Below are 22,148 nucleotides of genomic sequence, written 5' to 3'. Positions count from 1 at the left end.
GCATAAGTCATCTTTTCTTTTCTGTCGGCCATTTTGTTGTCTCTGGATAGTCAAGCTGCGTATGTGTGTGTATTAAGGAGATGTGGGTGCAAATAAATCAGTGTTGGTTTTAATGTGTAAGACACAGATAATAGTTCTTATTGAAAGGAGACAGATTTGATGTCAACACCCACCTCAATCAAGCAGTGTACAATATGGATGACCTCGTGACAGGTTTCTTTACATCAACACTGTAACTGTTAAAAAGCCCTGTCACAGTTTTAATGAGATTAATAATGTATTCATTTTGACATCTTAGTGCAGTGTCTGCATGTCACAATAGTGCAGTATAACCATATAAAAGTGAGGGCTGCACATTTTATAGAAGCCTTTAATAATCTTTAGTCTAATGACACATTTGTTGTTTAAGTTTCTAATATATGTCTTCAAATTACGTAGGAACAAATCTGTACATTGTGGATATTTCATTTCAAATACGAGAATTTTAGATTTTTCACAGTGAATAAATCTCTATAGTATTGAATTGCCTATAATATCTCAGAGTTCAAGTAAAGATATGATCTTCTTGTCACAAAGAAGCATTTGATTTCATCAAATACATTTGCAAAAGCATCTTAAGCCAACCCTATGCTATAAAACATGGTTTCACATCATATACAATATATTCTGCTGGTACCCCACTGCCCTAATTGAAGCTATGCATTTGTATTGAGTAAAATATTCATATCTTAGATGACATTTTTATGGCTCCATCATTACATCAAATGGAAAATTCTAGATGTCTTGTGTATCATTTTATACACTTTTCCCTGTAATTCAGTAGTATATATTTAGTGTCTTTGGAAGCCTTGGGATCTGGACTAGAATTTAAAATAAGGTCCTGTGGGTTTGAACAATCCTTTTCTGCACAACACAAGTTTGTAATGATGGACCCGCCAAAAGCTCTGTTGGGTTAAGCCTTTCTAATGGCATGTTGAAGGCAACCTAGATATTCCCGGATCAACCCACTTTTTTTAAACTTGCCATAATGTGTTTGTTTATAAGGATAAACTAGCCTACAACGATTCAGAGGGCAAATGAAGGACCTTGAAAAATCTGGTCAGTTTGTTGGCCTGTGTTCTTGCTTCACAAGGCCAACAGAGCCAGAATGGCTGTCTGTCCTCTCTGGCCTAGTGACTAAGCAGGAATCAGACCAGACCAACGGAGCCAACGTCCAGACCCCCTGTGAAGCAATGACACATCTCCTTTGATTTCTCCACTCCTCTATCATCCATCCTTTAAACACACACACACACTTGTGTGATGACAGCCAGTGTGATATGCTGACCTAGTGTACTGTGTCAGTGGTGTGTCATAGAACCTGAGGCTTTAATTGTTTGCCCGTCATGACAAAGGGGGGTCTTTGTGGCTGCTTAGACCAAACTGGTCTGTGTGGTGCATGGCTTTTGGAAATAATGATATTTGGTATATGATGATGTGTGTGTGTGTGTGTGTGTGTGTGTGTGTGTGTGTGTGTGTGTGTGTGTGTGTGTGTGTGTGTGTGTGTTCTGTGTGTGTGTCTGTGTGTGTGTGTGTTACTGAAGAAACTATGATGCACACACTGCTTTGACCTCATGGTTCAGTAACTGACTTGATCTTTCTCTGCTTTGTCATACAGAAACTGTTTGTGATCGTCACCTTGAGCAGACACAAAGTGCAGATGGCCTCTCTCATTGGGTGAGTAAGTCTCAAAGGGTGTGTATATGCGTGCATGTGTGTGTACCTGACAGTGTCTGTTGTGAGTGTGACACAGGATTTAACAATTGAGGGACCTTTTGGGTGGTCATGTGCTGTTCAGGTCATTTATATTCCTTTGTGTGAAATCTGCCTCCTCCTGCTGCTTTTTCAGACGGCGATGACAGTCACACAGAGTCAGTGGGGCTTTGAATTAAACATGGCGACTTTTAAAAGATGATTTGTTGTCTAAATACGTTGCGTGTAACTGAAAACAAAGGTTTTCTCCCACTTTGTTCTCATTTTGGCTCCTTATTCTGCTGTAGTCTACACAGTGATTAATGGCAGGGATTTTTCCACTGGATGACTATGGGCATGAACATGTTCTGGCTGCCTCACAGGACAAGATGAACTCTTGTCTATCATAGAAACCTCCTCTCTGCTCTATCTTTGATTTAGCATAGACATAGACAGTTATTAACTGTCTACCTGATCTCATAGGGAGTATAAGCCAAAAGAAAGGGCTGCTTCTGGGTGTGTAGATGAGACTTGTAGCTTTTTAAATAAAATAAGGTTTCTCATGTGTCTGGCCTGGGAGCTCTGAGGGGGAAAGAGAATATGTGTTTTTCGAGTTGGAGATTTATCAATGGAAATTGATTTGTCAGTATTCTCGCAGATCATCATCATTATATAGCTTAGTGCAGTGTTGAAGATACACCACATTAAGATATAAGTGAAAATACAGACTTATTTATTAAACTGTAAAACCACTAAAACTTTTTAAAGAAACATGCAAAGTGTAAATATAAGCTCTGTAAGTAATAGAAGTTGACAAAGAGCCTTGGTGTGTGTTGGGTGTGGGTGCTGATGAGCGTCACGTTAGGTGTCCTTGTAGAGATGCCAGGGGCTGCAGCTGGAAACTGCCCTCAACACACCTGCTGGTGGGAGTGCCATTTACAACGCACACACACACACACACACACACACACATTCATATTTACACTCATGCACTCTTGTTCTCACACACTTGTTGAAATAAGGCGATGCGATTGCATCAGCTCTCTTCCATGCCATCTTGCCTGTTTGGATATTTACTTAAAATAAAAAGTATTCAGTCAAAGATGATGTTTAAATCATCTTTTACATATTACTATTGTTTTTTACAGTACAACATTTTTAGAGTGTGATGCTTTCACACTTTTTATTCTTCAAATCAGAATAAGTTTATTATTAAAATGAATGCATATGTTAGTATTACCTCCTTTTCTGGCATAAACACTGATCTTGTCAGGACCTCTGGCCCAAAACCCAGTCCTAGTGAGGACCATTAGATTTGGTTTTATGGATTTGAATTGTGGTTAGGTTTAGGTTAGCTGTGGAAAACCTGTGAGTGCATGCGTGTATTGTGAAAGGCCTGTCCCCTCTTGCAGTCACTGTTCATTGAGCTGCACACTCAGAGCCAGCACATCATTGGTTATTGACAGGTTTCAGTTTGACTCACTGCCCGCTTCTTCTCTAAAGGAAGTTTCCCCCCAACTTGTCAACCGTCAGCTTCCTTCCTCACTGAGGCCTTTCCACTGTCACCTCTCATTCTGCGCCTCCCTCACTCTCACTTTCACTCACACATCACCTTATGAATGGGTGACAGTCTTTCATTTTTAACCCTTCACACCACAGTGTTAACTGAGCAGGTGTTTAAAAATAATCTTAATGCCCGCTCAATTTCACACCTGCAGCTGTCCCCACCCACTGCACTGAACACACACACACACAGTTCCTGTCCATGTCCTGAATGAACAGTGAATGACAAAGTTGCTGTTACACATTTTCAAAACTATACCTACTATACTTCACAAATTGTTATATAATTTAAAATGTGTCTGGACATTTCAGTAAAGCATTTCACACCTTTATAGGAATTGCAGTGAAAAATATTTACTACTACGTTATTTATATAGTTATTTGTTCATATATTTATTTATTCATCAACTCGTCCATTAATTAATTGGACTAGAGTTTATCAAATCATCATTTTGTGAATTTCTAATTTGTTCACAACGTTTGATCTCTACAGTTGACAGTCTACAAAACTGTTAATTGTTTTTGAAGTGTCTTTATTTAAATTAATTTTTTTAGTCTCATTCTAATCTCAAATCATTGCTGTTTTTGATTGATCCTTGTGAAATGTTTTGAACATAATCACCATTTACCAGCTGTTTTTCTTGAGGTCTCTGTTTTTACTTTAGTGAAAATACAAACAGTTTTATATATATATATATATATAAATATTTAGGCTGAGTTTGTGTTTGCTACCTCAGGAGGCCTCCGAGAGAATAGTTTTTGTCTTTGTGAGCGACTGAAGTAATTGTTGGACTTTGGCTGTCAGGATTTCAGTCTCACGTGACATAATAAAATACTACACAATTCATTTCCTGCCTTTTGCGAGTCAGGTATTTGGTACACACGGAAACACACACACACACACACACACACACACACACATAACTTCCCTGACTTCCCCGGGCCTTACAGAACTTGTTTCTTATAAAGGAAATTGAAATATAAAATTATTACATACTGAAAATGTCATCATGTTAAGTACTATTTTTGATCTCCCTAACATATATATATATAAATATATAAATATATATATATATATATATATATATATATATATATATATATATATATATATATATATATATATATATATATAAGCTGTTGAATCCACTGAATCACATGTAATCTTTTTTAAAAAGACCAGGAATTTTATAGTGACACAAAGCATACATCTGTTGACTAGATCTCTCGCTCTTTGTCTCTGTGTGTGTGTGTGTGTATTTATTTAGCAGGCCTTTGCTTTTTCAAAGCACATTTGAGTAACTAAAGATAAAAAAAATAGTTAAAACCCTCAGTGCTTTGGTATCTTTTGGTTAATGTGTAACTCCGTTAGTAGTCTTATAATCATGACACATGTTGATAATCCGATTGATGGAACAGGGAGTGCCCCCAAATTCTTCCATCAGGTTTGATACAACCTGAGTTGTGCATCATGAAGTAGTTATTATGTCTGACTAGGCTCATTTTTAAATGATCTACATTTATTTCTTTTTTTAAAAAAAGAAACATTTCCTGACATTTTCTAACACTAATCACTGGATGACAAATAGCAAACAGCTTGTTACTGAGATTTCGTTTGACAGGAGTGGTTTTTATGTGAGGCTTAAACGTCACAAGGCTCTAAAATGTCAGCAGCCATTTCCGTCACCCCTGTTAAAAAAAATGACTAACACCTGAGAGTTTTTTTAATTGCTGGAAATATAATGTAGACAAACTGCAGATTACCTTTTTAGGACATTAAGTGACATAAAGTTTCCATTATGCCTCTCTGAGTTTCTGATATTGCTTTTTAGAGCTGGAGCAAAACAGTGGAAAATAAGTTGTTTGATCAAGTATAGTATTTTTCCCTTTTCAACTGCTTTTCAAATCACTGTGTGTTTAGGACATTTCACAGTTGATGTATTAGTCCTTCGTGTGTATTGTAGAAGCAGATTCTCTGGTAGACTAGATGGGCTTCACTCTTGTTTTCTCGCCATGCAAAGGTTAAACCCACAACCTTCTGTCGGCACTAGTTGGACAATAATAAAGACAGTTTTCCTTTGAACTGCCACAAAGTCACAATAAACCTCTCCTCAGATGTCTTTGGGCTGATAACAAAAAAACTGATAACCAGGTCAGATGGAGCTGTGTGTCTGATCAGACTTGTCAGATTTCTTACATCCTATGACTAACGTACAGATGTCTTCTTTTCAACACAAACCATGTGTCAAACCTGGGCGTTGTTTGAGTCGAGAGAAAATTCTCGCACTGAGGCTTTGATCAATATCTGAAGAGGCTTCATACTGAATAGTTTTTTAAAGATATACTTAGAGTTTGTAAATTTGCTTAGAATAAATCTTTTTTAAATTGACTATTTAATGTAAATGTCATTTGTAAATAAACGCAAACAGTTTTCTACCTATTCTCATTTGGGTTTTTCATTAATCACAATAAAAATAAATTTAAAGATCTCAAAAAGGAATACAATTAATATTTTCTCAGAACCTGAACCAGAATTAAATTCTATTTGTGAGGTCAATAACCCAAGCGGAACTTCAGAGAAAGATGAATCCACTGCTGTTAGGCTGGACAAGAAATGAAGGACAATAGATGAATCTTTTATGTGCCTAAATCTCGACAATCCTCATTTATCTCACCTCAGCTGGGGCTTTTCCACACACTGAGGTGTTGATTTACAGCAGGAAAAGCTTAGGATTACTGAGTGCATGCAGAAAGGTAACATGGAGCTTTCCTGTGTTTGACTTGCAGACTGGGCCTCCAGTCCTCTCCTCCGCTACTTGTCTGATCTGTTGTGAGTCACTGTGATTAGGCTGGAATTGCAAACTGGTTCAGGCCACTCTTTCAAGAGCCATTTGTATGTGATGATATGTGAACAGGAAAACGTCTTCTGTAATTATGAGAGCAGCTGTAGGGATGGGGTAATTTGGTGCATTTGGCATTGAAGTGGTGATGAGTGTGCAGGACCTCGGTACATTTACTGTTTGTCAGTGGTAACTGTGACGAGAATGAAGCACTTATTATTTCAAAACAAGATATTGGTTAAGATGAGGTTTTGAGATCCATGATGCAAGGTCATTCTCATGTCGTATTTTTATACAACATTATTTTGGTGTCAGTAACAGGCATAAACATAGCAAGCAAAAATGAAACTTAATTGTATGTGGGAATTAGCCTGGGTTCTGCTTCTGTAGAGATCTGGGTATGGACAAGGTGTGAGAGGTTATGTTTGTAAGGATATAGAAAAGACAGGAAAAAGAGATATTCTACTTCACCTGAATCACAGAGTTTCTCACAGTGATATTTTATAACACTGATGGGACTCAGTAATCCATCATCTTGATTGACTCTGCTCCCTCTCCATGTCTTGCACTGACTTCGGCAAATCCTTCAGACTCACGTCAAGGGAGGGATTATCGCTGTCAGGCTCTCGTGGAGAAAGCAATTGAGATGCAGAGTGGAGGAGTTGAGACTTGAAGGTAATCCAGTAGAAACCGGTGTGCCAGGGTTTTTGGGGACATCTCCATGAGAATACACCATTACCATGTGAGTCCATCTCTACAGCAGGAGTACATTACCAGTACAATGAGTTTGCAGATGACTGTTCCTGCCACACATGGGTGTTGGCATTAGAGGATCATAGCATGAGACTGTGCTCAGGGGGAGGCCAGAGGAAAGCAACAGGTCAGAGCAGGGCAGCCAGGGGTTGTGTGAGACTGGATCATAATGGAACTTTCAGATCACAGTCAGCATTTATCTGTACTGTAGTGACGCTACTATAACCAAGCGATGCGGTCATTTTCACCATATATACTTCAGTTGTTAAAGTAAAGTTAAAGTAGTCAACAATTAATAAATTGGGACATGCTTGTAAATTGCTTGGTCTGTTTTTTGAGGGAAAAAGGGTAACTGTCAAAAATAACATGAAGAAATACTTTAAAGTGACTCAAGCAAACCAGTGGCGGTGAAAATGAGAAAATGCTGAGAGGAGTTTAACTATTCTTGGTATTTTCAGTCGTCCGTGTACATTTGCTATATTATTCCCCCTACAGAGAAATGTCTGTGACTTCTCCTTTCTTTTTGATTTTTACCCATTTTGATCAGCCACTCCCCCACCCCTCAGCTCATTTAGAAACTTACTGTGGAGCAGTTTTTCTTCTTTCACTCCATTTAGTGTACATCTGTGTAAAGTATTAACACATTACTATTTTTAAACAGTGCAGTCTGTGCTCCAGTTTATCAAGCTAATGGATTAACCAAGCATTACTGTTTTTATTTGATTGTTTATATCTTGGTCCCATTGCTGCTAATCTAAATATCCTCCTTTGAGTTTTTTGTGGGTAAAAGCCTTCCTGCAGAGCAATTTACAGGAATCTTTTTTTTTTTTTTTTTTTCTTTATCGTCACTGTATGCTCTGGAGGCGTTCACTGACAAAGATGACATTGATAAGTCCATATGCAACCTGCCCTTGTCTCCTTCAGCCCAAACACAGTCAAGCACCTTCCATCAGAGCCAGTTAAAAGTTTCTAGAGCTGCAACGATTATTTTCATAATCAATTCATCTGTCGATTAATCAATCATTTGTTCGGTCCATAAAATGTCATAAAATGTTGAAAAATGTTGATAATGTTAATGATATTGTTGATGTTGCCCAAACCTCGAAATTATGATGATCTAATGTCTGTTTTAATTATAATTCTTTGTCAAATTGAGCAATGAAACAAGAAAATATTCACATTTAAGACATTATTTGTATTACTTAATTAAAACACTTGAATAATTGATTATCAAAATAGTTTTTATGACTGATTAGTAATACATTTATTATCCAATAATCGTTGCAGCCATAATAGTTTCCCCATCCACAGCTCAAGTCTACTATTACATCTATATGATGAATAGAAAGGCTGTTTCTTGATTAACAGGAAAAATACATCAATCTAAGAGCGTAAACATCCCAAAAATCAGACATTACAACATGGCCAGAACCTTCTACAAGCTCAAGGACACACACAGGCTGAGCTCCTTTCAGAAAATACTCCCTATAAATTCATGGTTAGAATATATTTTTGTTGCTTCTAGATGAACTCCCCTTGTCTTATATCATCAGTAACATTACTGCTAACATGATTAATGATGTCAAACTTTGTAATATTTATAGATAATATTAAAAGTCATTGCTGTAATCAATTTGAGATCATTTTACCATTTTGTCCTTGATTTTGCCCAAAAAAAATTAAGATCAAATCTTTTTACTTTATGTAATAAGAAGTAAAAAAAAGACCATAATGGACTAGAAACCCATTAAAAAGTAAAAGGTGCTTCAAGAGCATCACAGACAACACTTTAATGTCCAGTGTGTTACATGGTTTATTGGCAGAAATTACATACGTACAGTACTGTTCCTACAGTGACCATACATATATATATATATAATTATTTGTCAGGTCATACACTACAGAAAATACAGGAAACATCTATGCATTTTTAAAATAATGACAGAAAAAAACAGGTTTTACTGGTTAAAGTGTCAAGTATATATTGTGACCAACCTTTACACTTGAACAATAGCATGACTCTGGCTCTGTTAAAAACCTGAAGTGGAATCCTTATTAATGTTACTGGTAAAACCTGTGTTTGTTCTACTTTTTCACGTCAATCAAGTGTCTGAATTTGACAGACTCAAAGAAGAAAGGCAGAGGAAAGCAGTGCAGTCCCTCATTTTTTACAATATGCTTTCTCATTATTCTAAATAACATGAATTCTACACACTGGACCTTTTAAAATGCCTCTATCTCCCAATGTTTAAGGAAGTGCTTCAAAATGTTCTTCCTTACCAACCAAACTTTAATTTGAGTAAGACCAACAATCTAACAACATCCTGGGCAAAGGTGAAAAATAAGGTAAGATTTTTAAATGAATATGTCTCGTTGAGGCTTGTTTCTATCATGATCTTTTACAATTTACAAGTGAAGAATAGAACCATTTATTAGATTTTAAATCTACCGTGATCGTATTTTCTTCCAACACTGTGAAAGAGCTAGTGGATCATCTGGAATTAACGTGTTGTGTATTTAGAAAGCCATTGCGGTCTCAGTTATAAGCCAGCTTGAAACTAATGTTATCATAAGAATTTTGCTGTTGCATTATATCCATTTTTCCCAAATGAGCGATGCTAGTTTACCGGGAAGTGCTAAATATCAAATTTGAGCTGCCGTTATTGACATCCTTGATTGAAAAGAATGATTGTAATGACTTTCAAACGCCACTGCTGAGTTTGCTCTCGTGCTAAATGAGTTAAATGTTTCACAATGTTAAGCGTTGATATGACATTTTAGCTGGTATTATGATTAATTTAGCTGATACTAGCTTACGCCATTCTTGAACTGAATTAATTCTGTTCCCTTTATTTCTCAAAGAAATTAATGTTTGCTGCTAGTCCCTTTCTCTTGCAAATTTCTGTTAACCTGATTTTGCTCTCTCTGGAACAACAGGTGCTCCAGCATCAGCAGTTGCTCAGAACCGAGAGACCCCACAGAGCCTTGTCCTTTTTTTTTCTTTTAAAAGACAGAGCTCAGTCTCTGACACAATCAAGTGTATTTGAGTTTATGGACTGACAATTATTCCAAAGAAATAGAAAATGACAAAAACATGCCTCTTTTTGGTCATTTCTCACTCCAGTCCCAGGTGATCAACCGGGGGGCATCGTAATTGGTGCCCCCCGCCCACCAATTACGACGCCCCTGGTGGGAATGAGGGATGGTGCGGCATGTCACAGCCCACACTCTTTTTATACAGCATCATAAAATTTAACGCAAGGCTCTGCAGGGTGTCCGTTTTCTCATTTCACCCACGTCCGTTCTGATTACCTCGGCCTCTGAGCTCTGACAGAAATACAGAGGTCATAAGAGTCGGAGAGAAGTTTGACTCTTTAAGCCAAAGGCTCTTACCACGGCCATTTAGAATAATATTCAGTCGCTCTAGAAGACTTATTGTTCATATTGTGTACTGTAGGCGTATTTTTAATGTTGAGTGGCACACTGAGTTCCTCAATGAACAATGATCTAAATGTAATTGTAGCTTTGGTGTGTGTGTGTGTGTGAGAGAGAGACAGACAGAGAGAAGGACAGACACAAAGAGAAGGAGAGGTGTGTTCCAGGTTTGGTGTCATATGTGCCTCTCAGGCACACTGTGTATCCCAAGACTTTATTCATCTGTGATTCATTGTATTGGTCTTCAGTCTCACACTCTGTTCCACACCACACACACTCATCGTCGCTCATCAAGTCATCCCTTCACAAGTTCAGACCAAGGCTGTGAAATTGCTAATGTATTAATTCATCAGGATGGCAAGCGGCCTGTATGTTGTTTTAGGAAACAGTGCGCCATTGATTCATTTTTAGAGCGGCTCATTTATTGGGGGGGAACACGGCCCATGAACATCGTAATGTGGACTACAATTTTACCACTTGTCGTGTGTGTGTGTGAGAAGAGTCTTCTCAGACAGGACCTGACTCATGCCAGTTAACCAGCCATCCTGAACCTTGCCGCCCCACTGTGCCCCCACCATACCTCAGTCAAAACAGACACTTTGTTCTCAACAGTGACATGTTGTGAGGAGTCGGTGATAAAAAAAAAAAAGGGACTATTGTCTGGGATAATTCCTATTGTTAAAATGCTCAGTGTTGTCCAGTTGTAGATAATCTGTGTTTATCCTGATTAAGGGAGCAGTCATGAATCTTAATTATGCAGAGGCTGGGTTTAATTAGTTCTATCCCAGACAAATAAATCTTACACTTCAAAGAAACAGAATTTACTGGTATGAGATCTCATTCATACATAATTGCTGTAGTGGGAAATTGTGTATTTATTTTTTCAATCTGAGCACTGAGACATATTGTAGCTTCTTACTCTCCTGCAGACATCAGTACTTTCACTTGTCTGCTTCCAAACCGCAACCTATATGCAAACCTACAATGTATACAGTATGTACGAGTGATCGAGAAGCATATCGGATAATTATCATCTCTGTTTTCTTCTTTCTTTTTTTTTTCTTTTTTAAATCTGGCATGTACTTCCTGTCACAAACAGCAGCAGATTTTTGTCTGTCTTTGTTTGTTAGCCTCTTATGCAGAAGCCAAAGTAGAACTTTTTGAACGGAAGACCTTACAGCGGGTTGTGGCTTTTGACAAGTGCGTAGTAACCTATGTGGTTGCATGAGCAGCATGTCATCATGTATATGAACCACATAGACTCCATACAGTCCCTCTGTGTACTGAAATAGGCCCATGCTCACTTTTGTGCTCACTTGATATACCTGCTGTGTTGGATTAGCAACATCCATGGTGTTAATTTGACAGAAATGCTTTAAACGGCGTCAAGTTCTCATTTATTCCACGTGTCGTTAATTTTCCAGCCCATGACAGTGTTCCTGTGGCAGTTCTGCCTTTCACATTCATATAACATGCGCCAATGTGTTCATTTAACTACTACTTTTTTTGCTGTAGTTTGTGACATGTTGCAAAGTTTCATATTTAGTAGTTGCAGTGATCACCCAGTTATTGAGTGTTGCACTGAAAAGAGGGTTTTATGTTGTTCCTCCAAACATGACATCACGGTACATGGATGGAGACTCTTTGTGTATTCCACCTCTACGTCTGTCACTGCCACTCTACAAGTATAGCAGTGTGACTCGTCTGGATGTGTCTCCGCTCGCCTCTGACTCATTGGACAACTCTCTCACTCGTGGAAGGGTCCAGGCTCTGATTACACAGTGACACAGCAGCTCCACACACACCTCCACACCCAGATCAAGAGGGTCTGTGTGGGCATGTCAACGTAGGGGTCGGAGGGCTATTTTATGTGGCTGTCTGGGAAGTGAGAGGAATAATAGACTGCTATAATTGGTGTCCCTGATTTCCTGGCAGCACTGTAGGCACCCGAGAGGATGGCCTGTGTGTGTGCATGTGTGTGTGTATATGTGTGTGTATTGACTCACACAGATGGCTGTGAAGTAGGGATGTGATAAACACCCACGACAGGGGGATCTCCGTTGAGGAGTGGGCTCCATGTTTTAGTGGTGAAGTCACTGGGAAAAAGCCCAGTTGAATTGGAGGAGGAACACACATGGACACATTCGCATAGATTACCTTACAACATATCCGCATGAATCAAAATTTTGCTTACAGTCAAGTGACAGACACACACACACTCCCCCTCCCTTTGTTATTATTCAAACACTCCATAAAATCAAAACGGACCTGTAGTGTTTTATTAAGCTTTTAACTGATAACAAAAAAAAAAACGAGTGTGATCATCAATGTTTTTCACAGAGCTGGTGTAGCGGTCAAAGTTTCAGTACCTCAGGTCAGAGGGCTGCCCAGCCCCAGTGTGTGCGTTTGTGATTCTTAAAGTGTCTCTGCTGTTATGTTAGGTGTGAACTGTGGCCCTGTGAAGCATTGGGTAACACTAGTGATTGCCTAAGCCAGTTGTTGTGATGATGTTGTAACCCGTTGGACCTGGCCAGGATTTATCTGTCATGTGAGCCGTTGTTCTCTATCATCCCCTGCCTGGAACGCCAAGGCACACGTGTATAAAAGTGTGTGTGTATAAGAGCCTACTCGTATGATCTTATGCGCCTTAGAATTTCATTATAATAGTGAATAAGAATTTCTTGTGTGTGCGTGTGTGTGTGTGTGTGTGTGTTTAAGTGCCAGTAAAGGGTGAATGCCTTCAGAATGGACAGAGGTCAAAGGCCACCACTGACTCATGGAGTGTGGAATTTAGTTTTTTTTTATAAAGTAGACACAGGATGCCTAAACACACTTAATGAAGAACAGCAGCAGGAAATAAAAGTTTATCAAAAAGAAAATGAAAAAAAAGAATATGCTGAGATGACACACACGCGCACACACATTTACCCTTTACTGTGAGAATCAGGCAGCAGGAAACTGAGGAATATGTGGGATTTTCCCATTTTGTGACTAATTTTATCTCCTTTTTTTCATAAAAATTGATTAATGCACAGATTTCACAGGGCACAGTTTTCTGATCACAGGAATAGTTTTCCACCCATCATAACCCAAACAGATATGAAGCATTTGATACTTAAATGTATATTTAAAAGAATATATTTAAAATTGAAGAAGTGGTTGCTATTATTTAAGCCTTGTCTTTAGCCCAGTAAAAAAGGTTTTCACTAAAAGGTGCAAATACACAATGTCACACGCTGTCTTTATTTAAAAATGTGTGTTTCTCCCAGAAAAGCTGGTCACATAGAGCCAATTTAGTGCCTTCTTTTTATTTTCTTATCTTAAATTGACTTTAAATGCTTCAGTAACTTAAAGGTGACATTGTGGAATTTAACCTAACAATGTGAAAGCAAATTGTCAAACACTTTTGTCTTGTTCAAATGTTTATGTTGCGCAGATGTACTGAATCACCACAGTGGGGAGGATTTGGAAAAATGGAAAAAGTGAATGGTTGTCTGGCATTGAAGGACAGTGGTGCTACTATGGTTTCTCCACACTATCTTACCCACCAGAGCTGCTCGTCCCCAAAAAAATAACACTGGTCAAACTCTGTTTAGCCTCATGTATTGTTCGTTTGAACAAAGGTGTGTTTGGACGGAGCATGTCAACATGTCTTTTCTTTGAACACTTGAAATTATAGATTCAAAGGTGTTTTCTTCCAGTTTCAACAAAACACTAAACTCAGCTGCTGTGGTTCTCTGTCCACACACAATCCCATACAAATTCTTTAAACACGTGTGTGTGTATATATATATAATTTCTTTGTTAACTTATTGATTCAGTTTAGTGACTCAATGGAAATCATAAGATGTAGCTACGTTCACTTGATCCTCATATCAGGAAACTTCACTGTTACCTATATGATGATTAATTCATTGAAATTCCCTCACACAGCTTATTTATTTATGAATATTTGCTATTTATAATATACACTTACATAAGTATTGTATGAGTTCAGTATATTTGGAATCATTTTATAACCCAAACAAATGAAGCTCCTTATGTTTTCTGCACAGCTTCTGGAAGTAATTTAATCAATTGGAGAACAACTGTTGTGAAGCTGTAAAGCAGGATGCACACATGCAGGCTTTTATAGTTGTGAAACCACCTACATTTTAAGACTTTACATATTTATTATCCTTTTTAAATCTCCCATATTTTTCTCCAAAGAGAAAGAAAGTTGAAGATATCCTATTTTTTATAGATCTCTTACTTTTAAGTGCAGGGATTTTTCTTTTATGCCCAACCCTAATTTTATATTAATTTGTTTTTTTTTTACTGCACACCCACAAATAAGACTATTATCTTATGAAATGCGTGACAGAATTCCTCACTGGAATAAATTTACAGCATTATTTTACATCATTGAAATGTAATGTTATTTTAGGCATGTTTGTGTTATATTGCTGTTCCTGCTGATTAAATAAAATTAGAGACATGAACCTATGAGCTTATTTTAATCAGGAGTTTTATACATTTAATTAGGAGCTTTTTTAGAATTATATCCGAATTTAGAAGTTTGTTTACTGTTCTCCAGTGATGTTTTTCTTTGACAAAGAGTCTTTATAGTTTGCACAGAAATTTGACAAGAGCCTTTTCTTGTGTGTTTAGTGTCCGAGTGTACCTTTTTAGAAAATGCTGTATAGTTTTCTTCAAACTGATTTATACCATTTTTCTCAAGGCCACAGCGTTTTCACTGAAGGAAAAGTGATTAGTTTTCCTTTTGCTGTGATGATTTTTATCATTTTATGTTTTTCCTCATGTGTGTTATAAATTACAACTCCTGTCCTACGTGAAAAGTTAGGTAAAAGGCAAAGAATGTAAGATTTAACATTTCCAAAATTGGTCTCAAAATCAAGATTAACTTTTCCAACATTGTCTGTACAATATAAAACAATTTTATTACACATATTTAAATTGTGCATAAGTTACATACATTTCTCATACGTTCAATTAATTCCAGCAAACAGAAAAAGTAATTTCATCTCATTCTAACAAAGATAATCTTCTGAACTTTTTAACACTTATATATACACATTAAAAAGATCTTTGGCACAGGTACTCACGGGTAAATTACAAGCACTTAAAAGTAGAAATTCTCAAATCCAACAGTGTCACATGTGGTGTAGAAAGTGAAAAAGGAATATTCCCAAAAAGAGTATTTTTATGGAAAGAGCGTCCTGACTATGAGGCATTAAAAACGTGTTTGACTGCTAACTCTGAGCGTCTTTGTTGGTGGATTTGCTCAGGCTCATGACTCAGTATTGCTCATCGTGTAGGAGATGATTTGCCCGCCATTTCTGAAAAACAGTTTCTCTCACTCTTTGTTCTTTGCCTGTTTGCTTTCATCTGCTGAAGCAGTGCGTTTCTCACATTTTTTTTTTTTTACTCAAATGTCCTTTTCATGTCTAAACCCACCGTTGGCTTTTCACCCTGCTTATGTGGTTTTTAAATTAGTTTGTTAATTTTCTGTAAGTGTAGAGATGCTTGGAATTTTGAGAAGAGGGGGGGATGGGAATAGGAGAAGCTTTTTTTTTTTCCCTCCAAAAAAAGTAACTCGATTTTTGATACTGTAACCATTTTTCTTTTGTCTAATTTAAAGAATGACCCAATGGTTAGACTTCCTGTGTGTTTTATGTCCCGTCACATGAAAGGTATCATTACCTGGTATAAAGTTAATCATTACTAAAAGGTTTCTTTGTTGTCAACTCAATCATTGAACATGATCTGTTCTTTGTTTTTTACACAGCATGTGTGTGTGTGTGTGTGTGTGTGTGTGTGTGTGTGTGTGTGTGTGTGTGTGTGTGTGTGTGTGTGTGTGTGTGTGTGTGTAGGTGGGTAAAGACGGAAATTACTTTGCCTCCTTCAGAGAAAGTAACCAGCTCTAAACTCAAGCGTATGTGACACGGCTGCCCACGCAGACCTGCCATCAGATATTTCATGCGTCTCTGAGCTTTGATGATGAACCCGAAACACGTACAAAATACGGGGCAGAAAAGATGGCTTTGCAAAAATAGCTCTGGGGATGTAATTATCAGTGTATAGCAACCAAAGAGAATAAGTGAAGGTCTTTAGTATGTATTTGTTTAGTGATTAATCACTAACTCCAGACCAGGGATGGGCCGCTGATTCGCTCATCTCGGGCATTCTCTGCAGTCTCTCACGTTTTTGTTTTTTTGTTTTTTTTTGAGACTGTGTGTGTGTGTGTGTTTGTGTGTGTGTAACAGGGGGGGGGGTTCAGTAGTGTTCTTGTAGTTGGTGGCTCAATCTTGTAAAGGGTTTCCTAATATGGGCCGTCTTATAGGAGCTCCCTCCCCCTGTGGGCCATCCCCCCCAGGTCTCAGCCAGTGATGACACAGCTCGGGTACGACTCACTTCCTCATTAATTGGCTGAAACCAGTTCTTACAGGAACCGCCTGTGATAAATGTGAGAGTTCTGAGAAGTCATTCATTTCTCCGCGCTGCAGCGGCAGAGGAGGCACTGCAGGGGAGTTGAACGGGTTCACCGATGTGTGCGTGCGTGCGGGAGGGAGAGGAAGCCGAGTATGTGTGTGAGAGGAGAGGAGAGAGAAGAGCAGAGCGGGAGAATGTGGGTGACTACTGATGCCGCGGCTGCTGTATGAGGACCAGCCAACTTTTTTCCTCCTTTTTTGTCTTTTATTTTCTTTTTACTTTTTTTTGTTTGTTTTTTTGAGCAGCTCTATTTCCTTTGACTGTGACACAGTCTCTACTTTGAATTTTCCCCCTGTGTTTTCTGTGTTTTTGTGTGTGTTTATACGAGTGTGTGTGTGTGTGTTTGTTGTGGGGATGTCCAGTTGAAGGGCTTGCACTCGTTGCTCTCTCCCTTCTTTCTCTCTTCTCTCGGAGAGGAAGCAGGAGAGACCGACACAGTACAGGAGATAGGACAGCATGCCTCCCTTTGTTGCTGCCCTTGGGCTGGTGAGTAACAATGATGTGACGTGATTTGTGCCCCCTCACCCCCCTTCCCCCCTCCCTCTCCTGTTCTTCCTCCATGCCTCCCCCCTCCTCCTCCCTCTTTCTCTCTTCTTCCTTCCCTCCCTCTTTCCCTCCTTTTCCTCCCACCCTCTGTGTGTGTGTGTGTGTGTTGGTGGAGGCAGATCTGTTCCACTGCTGGGTGCGGCACTGCAGAAGCCCTTCAGGGAGCACTTGGAGGCCCAGAAGGCCAAGCTGCACCATCACGCTGTAGAGGGGATCCCAACTGTAAGTACAGGGGCCTCAGCCCCCAGCTCACAGTCTCTATTCATTCACATGTGTCTGCGCGCCAAGAAAAGAATGTGGCCCCCTTACTTTTGCCTCTTTCACTCCTTCTCCCTCCACTTTTATTGTGTTCTTGTCTTCTCTTTATCTCAGCCTTCCTTTATAGCTGTGACCCATTTTCTGTCATGAAACACAGTTAACTCTCTTTTTCTCACCTGTGCCCTATGTTTTGACATTAATAACAATAATTATAATGATAATAATTTGCATTTCAATTTTGGTTTAAAGTTAAAAGGAGAGGCATTGACTTTGTATATTTTGCTGTGATCTGTTGTAATAATATTGTAGATTACAGAGACTTGTTTCAGGCCAGAGTGACAGTGTGGGTTAGCGCTGCACTGGGCGGGCAGGAGGGGAGGGTGGAGAGAGAGAAAGGTGGTGGGGGGGAGGCGGAGGAGAGGGGCCAGTGTGGGGTCTGGCTCCACTCGCTGTATTGAACTGTACTACTGTAGCGCGGGGCGTGCTGACTCATGCTCCATCTTACCAATTGGGAGTGTGTGTGAATGTGGTCACTCCCCTATGTGTCTCACACACACACTTGCACTCATTGCTCCGCCTGAACCCAGCAATGACTGTAGATCGAGGCGGGGGCCAGCTAACCCCCTCCCACCCCCCCCACCCCCGTCAGTGACAATCCATCAAAACCCCCCAGTGTAGAACAAAAAGAGCCAGTTGTAGCTGTAGCCTGTTTCTCTTTCAAAGGATTCTCTCTCTCTTTCTCGCCGTCTTACTCCAAGTGATTCATTGAAATGGTTTTCTCTTTTTTACGCGCTGACGAGTAGAGTGAAGGAGAAAAAAAAAAAGGATAGACTGTGAGTTGCACAAGGACAGATTAAGGCATTTCTAGAACAATGTTCCTTTTTTTCTTGTAACTTGAGCCTCCTGCAGTTACAGGAGAGAAGCAAGCCAATTTAACTTGGTGGAGGCAGGCTGCAGGCTGGGGTCAGTGGGGGCGTTAGGGGGGAGGACGGTGGGGGCTGCTGCGTGTTTTATTACCCCTGATCTCTATCTGTCCAGCACATGGAGCTGGATCCCCACCTAGCCTACAGCATCAGGAGCAGAGGGGAGAGCAGGGTGTCGGGTTAAGGAGGGGGAGGAGGAGGAGGAGAAGAACGAGGAGGGGGGTGGCCCTCACTTTACTGACCAAGCTCTTCTCCCTTTTTTTTCTGTTCTCTATGTGGTTCCTGGCAGGAGGAGGACTGGATGTCGTGGCTCTTGGAGAAGGTTGTGGTCATCCTGGTATGCGTCTTTGTCTGCTCCATTGTCAACTTCATGGCCCAGAGCTTTGGCCAAAGCACCAGGAACGAGGCAGCAGAGTGACAGCAGTGCCATCAACTTCAGAAGCTCCCACCACTCCTTTGCTCTTTCCTCGTCGCTGCTCTGCCTCCTGGCTGATACCCCACCATTATCTGAAGCTTAATATCAGCCCCATCTGGTTCCTCTTTTGTTATTGTAGCAACATGTTCATGTTGAACTTGGACTTGCGTTTAAATTTTTTTTAGCATTTGGTAGTGATTTCTGCAGCCGTGCTCTGTAAGGTAGGTGCTCGTTGGGTTACGTGATTGTGTGTAAGCTGTTGTCATGTTAACGCCTCTCCTATAGTAGTTGGAGCTTCGAGCAACTCCTGGTCATTTGAGAAGAAGCTGCTGGTAATAATTGTCTTCAGTGAGGCTGCACTCTTTGAACCTGACTGCATACAGTCATCAGAATGCAGGACCAGTGCTTTACTTGTTCAGCAGCATTTATATTTTATTTTATGATGTAAGACGTAGGATATTTATTCCTGTACAGATTTGTTGTGCAGCATCAGTTGTGGACTGACAAGACAGGTAAATGATTGAGTCCCCAGATTTATTTGGAGTTGAGTGAATGAATGTTTCCATGTCAGATGACCACGTTTTCTGCGAGAGGCAGCGAAACAAATTTTCCGTAGTTTTGGATGAGAAATGAGAAATCGGCCATGAATCACCCTGCTGGTCCCTTTGTCTGCCCTTATTGTTCTGCTTCCAGGAAGAGAGCACATGAGTCAGCCTGGAGCTACTTTACCAGATGCAGCCGTATATTGAATCAGATCTACAAGCGTGTGTGTGTGAGACACGGAGCAAGACGGACAGATCCTAGGTTGTGTTTTCATGGTTGCCACATTTGTTGCTCTCTTTTATCTTTTCTGGATTAGAGCAGATTGTGCTCCACTAATAGACGTGGAGTCTGCTGGGGAGCTGTAGTCTGGCAGATTGAAGCTGTTCGCTTTAGCTCAGAGACGATCTCTGTCGTGGTAAGTGTTTTTTCTTTGTCTGCACTTGTCCACTGAGCTTTGAATGCTCATGTTTGATATCACACGAGCAGCTTCTCAATCAAATCTCTGCATTTTATGTGATCAGTCTTCATATTTGCCTCTTTTAAAAACATTACCGGATAACGTCAGCTGGCTCTCGATGTATGCATCCGCTTCTTTCTTTCTGTAATTGCCGTGAATTGTGCTATTTTTCTTCTCCCTGTGTGTGTACCGCTGTTGTGCTACGCTGGACTGAGCGCAGTGGGCGCTAGAGCAGGCACAAGCAGGAGGGGGGAGAAGAAAAAAAAGCCTCAAGCGCACAGTGAAAAGCGTCTGTGCCGTTACCTCAGCTGAACCTTCAAATGAACTCGTTGCACTGCCCCAGTCATGGAGCCAGGAGACGAATCACTCGAGTAGATTCAAAACAGAGAGGCACTGTTGAGCAGGCTGAAGGCTGCGCTCTGCACCAGCTCTAGTCAGAGCACTCACATCGCCTCTTTTCTCCCGTCAGTGGTAAGTAGGATTAGGATTCTTTTGTTTTAAATTTTGTGTTTGTTTTTTTTTCTTTCATTGTTGTTTTTGTACATGTGTACGTCTCCGTCACTCTCGGCCTGTCAGATAGCTTATCAGACTGGTGTTGGCTGTTAAGATTGCAAGGCGACAACAGTCTGTAGGCTGTCTGACATTTCGGGCTCTTTCATCTGACCAGCATCCTGTTTTGTCCTCCCTCTGTTACTGTCATTGTCTCAGTTAGCATCAGTTCCCATTTAGAGATGTGCGTCGGCGATGTCACTTCCCTTTATCCCAACTGCTTGTGAAACGTCAGAGACTCGACTCTAATGTTTATATCCACCACGCTGACGCCCCCGAGAGTTTTATGTGGTCTAATTTGGGGAACTGTTATTTTTTTATATAGTTTTTTTTTTTTTTTTTTTTTTTTTTTTTAATTTAGTGATGTCAATTGTGTGCTTCTGTATTTGTGTGCGTGTGAACGTGCGTATGTGTGAGTTGGCTCTGTTCTCTTGTATTTCCAGAGAATCCAGACTGTACACACCTTATTGCAACACATCACATTGTGACACCCAGTCCTAGGTATGGTACACACAGTGCTCACACAGTTCCCTTCTTCCCTTTTACACTTCCCTCTTTTACCGAGAACTTTCTTCTGTTGCTCAATATGCACATTTTTTTTGTATAAGGCTGCATTTTATTGGAACAATTCTTTTGAGGGGGCGTGTTTTTTTTTTTTTTCTAAGAGCCACAAATTGGTAATTATGCAAAGCTTAAAATCACTACTTGACCAGTGGATACTTTTGCTCCAAAGCTGCCTCAAGTTTTATTTTAGATTCCTCTGTTGTTTTTTCTTGACTAGTGCAAAAATCTTTTCCTGATCATAAAAGTAAAATCACTGGATAACACTGGAATGGCTTGCTGGCTTTGCAAGTGTTTTTCTTGGCAGTTTCAGGATGTCCTGTTCCATAAGGGAGCCCCCTTTTGGCATGCCCGTCTGAATGTGTGTGTGTAGAAATTCTGTTTATACTCCTGTATGTAAGTGCCTGTATTTCTTGTCTGATAGATGTCTGTAACTGGGTTATTTTAAATGTGTATGCAGTTTTTTTTTTGTTTTTTTTCTTTTTCTTCTTCTTGGACTATAAATAAAGTTGGTCAGAAAGAAGATCGGTGTTCTGTTCATTCTGTGATAAGTCTCGACCACACTGGGCCAGTGTTGACCCACAGGCCTCCAAAGAATCTCACATGTCAGCCGAGAAAGAGGGACAAGTAGGATACTGAGTCCATCACAGCCCTGATTTCTCCGTCTAGTGTTTCACATCCAAACAGTTATCACATTTCAGATTTGCGCTCTCTCGCACACACACACAAATATCCATTTCACCTTCCACATTATGCCTGTGCTGTAACTTGTGACCTCTCTTATACAATAAAAAAAATCACTAAATCATAATAATGTGAAACATTTTTAATGCAAAAAAAAATAAGCCATATGAAAAACTTAATAGAATGTTAACTCAATATAACTGCATTTAATATTAAATGAAATAAACTAAGAAATCTGCATACAATACAATGCAGTAAATAATATAAATTTATCAATTAACACACGTTACAATAGTCTGTATTTGTCCAATGTTGGCATTTCTGACCTTGGTTCTGTTTGCGGCGTGAAGAATGTAAAAAAGAAGAAAAAACTTGACACTGGTGTGTGTGGAAACGGC

At 39.6% G+C, this 22,148-nt stretch overlaps 1 protein-coding gene across 2 annotated transcripts; it reads left to right on the top strand.

Moving 5' to 3' along the window:
• Nucleotides 1-16,905: 16,905 nt before the first annotated feature.
• LOC310939758 (vacuole membrane protein 1-like) lies at nt 16,906-21,583 on the top strand. Of its 2 annotated transcripts, none has more exons than XM_083904596.1 (4): nt 16,906-16,950; nt 17,480-17,582; nt 18,831-20,427; nt 20,949-21,583. In XM_083904596.1, the coding sequence occupies exons 1-3, from the start codon at nt 16,907-16,909 to the stop codon at nt 18,957-18,959; spliced, it is 276 nt and encodes a 91-aa protein (XP_083760722.1). In that variant the 5' UTR covers nt 16,906; the 3' UTR covers nt 18,960-20,427; nt 20,949-21,583. The 2 variants fall into 2 exon arrangements, with proteins under 2 accessions (XP_083760722.1, XP_083760723.1); XM_083904597.1 differs by lacking the exon at nt 20,949-21,583 and having other exon boundaries at nt 18,831-19,914; nt 20,177-20,209.
• Nucleotides 21,584-22,148: the final 565 nt, after the last annotated feature.

The sequence above is a fragment of the Microchirus variegatus genome (genome assembly GCF_963457635.1).
Source record: "Microchirus variegatus genome assembly, chromosome: 2".
Taxonomy (NCBI): Eukaryota; Metazoa; Chordata; class Actinopteri; order Pleuronectiformes; family Soleidae; genus Microchirus; species Microchirus variegatus.
This window is presented reverse-complemented; position numbering and strand designations above follow the sequence as displayed.

Coding starts and splice junctions, on each gene's coding strand:
- LOC310939758 (XM_083904596.1), top strand. CDS start 16,907: ATGTGTGTGAGAGGAGAGGAGAGAGAAGAGCAGAGCGGGAGAAT. Junction 16,951..17,479: donor GAAGAGCAGAGCGGGAGAAT/GTGGGTGACTAC, acceptor TGGTGGAGGCAG/ATCTGTTCCACTGCTGGGTG. Junction 17,583..18,830: donor CTGTAGAGGGGATCCCAACT/GTAAGTACAGGG, acceptor GGTTCCTGGCAG/GAGGAGGACTGGATGTCGTG.